The 3,961-nt window shown below is 49.4% G+C and overlaps 1 protein-coding gene across 2 annotated transcripts; it reads left to right on the forward strand.

Annotated features, from left to right (window-relative positions):
* The first annotated feature begins 1,080 nt into the window (after positions 1–1,080).
* LOC123162817 (BTB/POZ and MATH domain-containing protein 1) lies at positions 1,081–2,841 on the forward strand. Of its 2 annotated transcripts, XM_044580575.1 has the most exons (3): positions 1,081–1,339; positions 1,446–1,614; positions 1,690–2,841. In XM_044580575.1, exon 3 carries the CDS (start codon positions 1,746–1,748, stop codon positions 2,679–2,681), a length of 936 nt encoding a protein of 311 aa, XP_044436510.1. In that variant the 5' UTR covers positions 1,081–1,339; positions 1,446–1,614; positions 1,690–1,745; the 3' UTR covers positions 2,682–2,841. The 2 variants fall into 2 exon arrangements, with proteins under 2 accessions (XP_044436510.1, XP_044436511.1); XM_044580576.1 differs by having other exon boundaries at positions 1,446–2,841.
* The last annotated feature ends 1,120 nt before the right edge of the window (positions 2,842–3,961 follow it).

The following is a 3,961-nucleotide window of genomic DNA, read 5'->3' on the forward strand; positions in this document are numbered from 1 at the left end:
CTGCGGGACACAATCTGACGGGCATGCTACCCCAATATGTGAATCCTTGTTATAAGTGGACCGTCGCACCATCTGCAGGTGACACATTAGGCTCATATATTTTCCCCGTACATCTATTTGTATAGTTAAGTTATTTTTCAACACAGACAAACTTTATCAAAACACATAAAAACTTATAAAGAAACATTAAAAACAATTCAAGCATGAACTCTTTTATATACTGCATGAATATTTTATTTACAAACTTCTGAAAGTTTGAACTTGTAAGTAAATTTATTTACATATATATTATAAAATTAATTTAATATTTCTATTCAATATGCAAACACTTTTCAAAATTTACAAACATTCGTATTATTCGTAATTCAATTTTATGGATATTTTTAAATTAATAGGTCGGCATTTTTTGGAATTAACGAGCATCTTTTTGTGTAATTTATTTTATTTATATGTATATTATTTATAATTAGGATTTACATATTTATGACAAATTCGAAAAATGAAGACAAACACAGTATGTTTTGGCTCATGTTCATCCCCCAAGGCAGCGTTTTTCCAGAATTACCAAAATTATTAATTTATGTTGTTTAGGCAAAAGATACAAGATATGTGTATCCACCAAGCTGTCAAATGGTGTAGAGGTTGGGTGGCTAGCCGAGCGAGTGGATGCATGGTCCAAGTATGCAGTTCAAGTCTTCGTCTTAATTTATGTTATTTTTCACTCTAATATAAAATTTGTGCTACAGCTGGTTCTCGCAACAATCAGGGGCTTTCGCGTGCAAAGAAATAAAATTCTGATGTTTTTTTTTTGCAAAACCAACACGTCACATGCCTATTCTACACGAGGAGGTCACTGACAATGGGCCCCACGCCATGCTATCACGCCTCATCAGCGCTACATGCGTATTCAAACGAGTTTTGCACCGTATTTGCATGCCCGAACCAAGTTATGGCACCAGTTCTATGTATGTCGTAAGTTTAGGCACTAAAATGACTTTTCTTGTCAAGTTTAAGTACTGGTGGTGTAATTGACTCTTTTCTTTTTGACTCCATTGATGCTTTCACCTAATCACACCCCACCTGCACTGTCTCCTTCGGTCGACTCGTCTCTACTCGCCGCCGGCAGTCTTCTTTTTCCTCGTCGCCCCCCGGGATTCACCCTCGCTCCCTCTCCTTGCCGCGCGGGCGACCTCACCGCCGCCGCTCCCTACTAGACAAGGCAGGTGCGGCTTGCCTGGCCCCCCAAATCCGGCCGCAACCTCTCCGGATTGATCCTCTTACCGGACGCCGGGAGATCAGCCGTTGTCCTCGTCATCTCCTCCGCCGGCACGGCTCGCAGGTGAGTCGTCCTTTGCCTCCTCGACTAGCCGGCCTTGTCCGCGCCGATGCTCTCAGGCTAACCCTGTAATCATCAGCTCTACTAATTCATGACCGTCCACGCGCAGAATTAGTCTTCAACTGTACTAGTCTGGGCCCAAATCCGACCGCCGGGAGACCAACCAATCGACCTCAGCCCAGCCGTGGCCCTCGTCGTCTCCTGTGCCGGCAAAACTCGCAGGCAAAGCCGCGACCAGCAGCACGTCCACGGCGGGGCACGGTGAGCGGAGCCGTCAGGTACCTCCTCCATTAGGCGGACTAGTCAGCCTAGCCCCTGTATCAGCCGTACTAATTCAGTGTATCCGACTTCAGAAACTTTCCATCTCAAGGCTCAAGCAAAGAACAAGCTTCAGCTGCGGCCACTCTCCATGGAAAATGCCTGCACGAACCTCAACCAAGTCGTGCGCTCGGTGCGGCTGCTCAAGATCGACGGGTTTAGCTTGACCGTGAGCCTGAGCTCTGAATATCGCTTCACATCGAGATGGAATGTCGATGGGTATGATTTGGAACTTGGTATCTATCCTGCAGCCAAACCCTTATATCCAGATGGCAACAAGTTGAGACTTATGTTTCTCAGTAAAGCCCGCACAGAGTGTGGTGTCCCAGTGAGCCTAGCCTGTCAGCTGGTAGATCCGAGTGGGGAGCTCGAACCATTTAAAGAGGACAGTGTGTCGGAGACCTTCTTTGCACCCCACTACTTCAAAGAACTCTTCTTCGTGAATAGGAAGTCCATACCATCTGCTTATCTCCGGGACGATTCTTTGACTCTGCGATGTGCCATCACAATGCTCAAGGAATTACCAGTGCAAACCATCCCAGCTGAAGAGGTGATCACTGTACCATCCACCAATTTGCACCGGCACCTCGGCGAGCTCCTGGAGAGCGAGACGGGAGCCGATGTCACCTTTCTCGTGTGCGACGAGTCGTTTGCTGCACACAAGGACATACTTGCCGCGAGGTCTCCGGTTTTCAAGGCCCAGTTCTTTGGAGAGATGAAGGGGAAGTGCTCGCAACGTGTGGAGGTGAAGGACATGGAGGTGGCAGCATTCAGGGCCATGCTGCACTTCATCTACACCGACACGGTGCCCGAGCTTGATCAACCGCTCGAGGTGGTGGCGACGCTCGCTCAGCATCTGCTTGCGGCTGCTGACTGGTACGGTCTTGATAGGCTCAAGCTGATTTGTGAAGTAAAGCTCTCTGGTGGCATCACTGTCGACACCGCAGCGACAACTCTTGCTTTGGCGGAGCAGCACAATTGCTTGAAGCTCAAGGCCAAATGTGTCGAGTTCATCGCACTGTTTTAAATAGCCCGCTATAGCTTCGCTATAGCACGCTATAGCATTTACAAAAGGTCTTGCGCTAAGAGACTTTGGTTTAAACTGCTAAATGAGATTACGGAGTATTATACCTATATATATAACGTAAATTTGTAGTACGATATGCGTCAGCTCAGGAAATCTATTTCATTCTTACAAAATGTCTAAAAATCCACACATGTGGTTGATGGTGTATTTCATGCAAAGTTTCGCATTCTTGTTTAAAATTATTATTTTTTGTTGCTTGTCTCCTTGTATATGCTTATATCAATTTTCCTACCTTCAGCCACATAAGGCCGGTGCGTGTTTAAGTCTTTGTACTGTAAGCTTTGATGAATGCATTGTCATCTAATTTAGGAATAACATTCGGCTCAACAGTAATTATCCCTTTCTTTTTCTCTTTACTTTTTCTTTCAAAAAAGTCCCTTTCTCCTCACACTTTCACTTCACCTTTTCTGGTTCATCATCGAGTAAGCGTCCCCCCCCACCCACCCACCTGCGACGCACCACTCCCCCCCCCCCCCCCCCCCCCCGGGCGACCGAGGGGCTCCAACCCTAGTCGCCGGGTCACCGCTCCTTCCTCTCCCTCCCCTCCGTCGGAGGCACTCATCCCTCTCGCGGGTCATAGGGTGACGTGGGGCGCCCTGGCTCGAGGGTGTGACCCCGATCTAGACTGCGGCGGCGCAGATCTGGTTCATGACGGCCCAGATGGACTACGTCGGTGTGGCGGCCGGCCGGCGTCCTAATGACGGCTGTGGTGACAGTGTTGGTGACGCGGGCTGCGGGCGTGGCGGCCTTCCCTGTTTGGGCCGCGGCGGCGGCGCGCCATCTGCCTTTGGATCGGCAGCGGCGTCATGGAGGGCCTGGTGGTCGCGTCGGCGGCACCTCCAGTTAGATCTATTCTGACTGGTGCAGCCCGCGGTGGTGGTCATCTCTTCCGTCAGAGGTGGCCGGCATGTGGCTGGGTCGTCGGATCTTGTGTTTCGTCATCTAGTCCCGGCTACGAGTCGGGGAGACATAGTTGCCGGTGAAAACCGAGCCGTTGGCGGGCGATGGCGGTGTTTTGCGCCGTTACCTGGATGAAGGCACCGTCATGTAACTGTTGTCGACCCACTCGTGCTGCTTCGAGGGAAACCCTATGATCTGATCTTCCAGATCGGACGATGGCGGTACTACAGTGTCGTTTCTCTCTTGAGAGTATCGCTTGTGGAGCAACGCTGGAAGGCAGAGGCAGGAGGTGGAGTGGTTTCGTCTTGCACGGAGCTTCG

Source organism: Triticum aestivum, chromosome 7B (genome assembly GCF_018294505.1).
Source record: "Triticum aestivum cultivar Chinese Spring chromosome 7B, IWGSC CS RefSeq v2.1, whole genome shotgun sequence".
In the NCBI taxonomy this organism is placed as follows: domain Eukaryota; kingdom Viridiplantae; phylum Streptophyta; class Magnoliopsida; order Poales; family Poaceae; genus Triticum; species Triticum aestivum.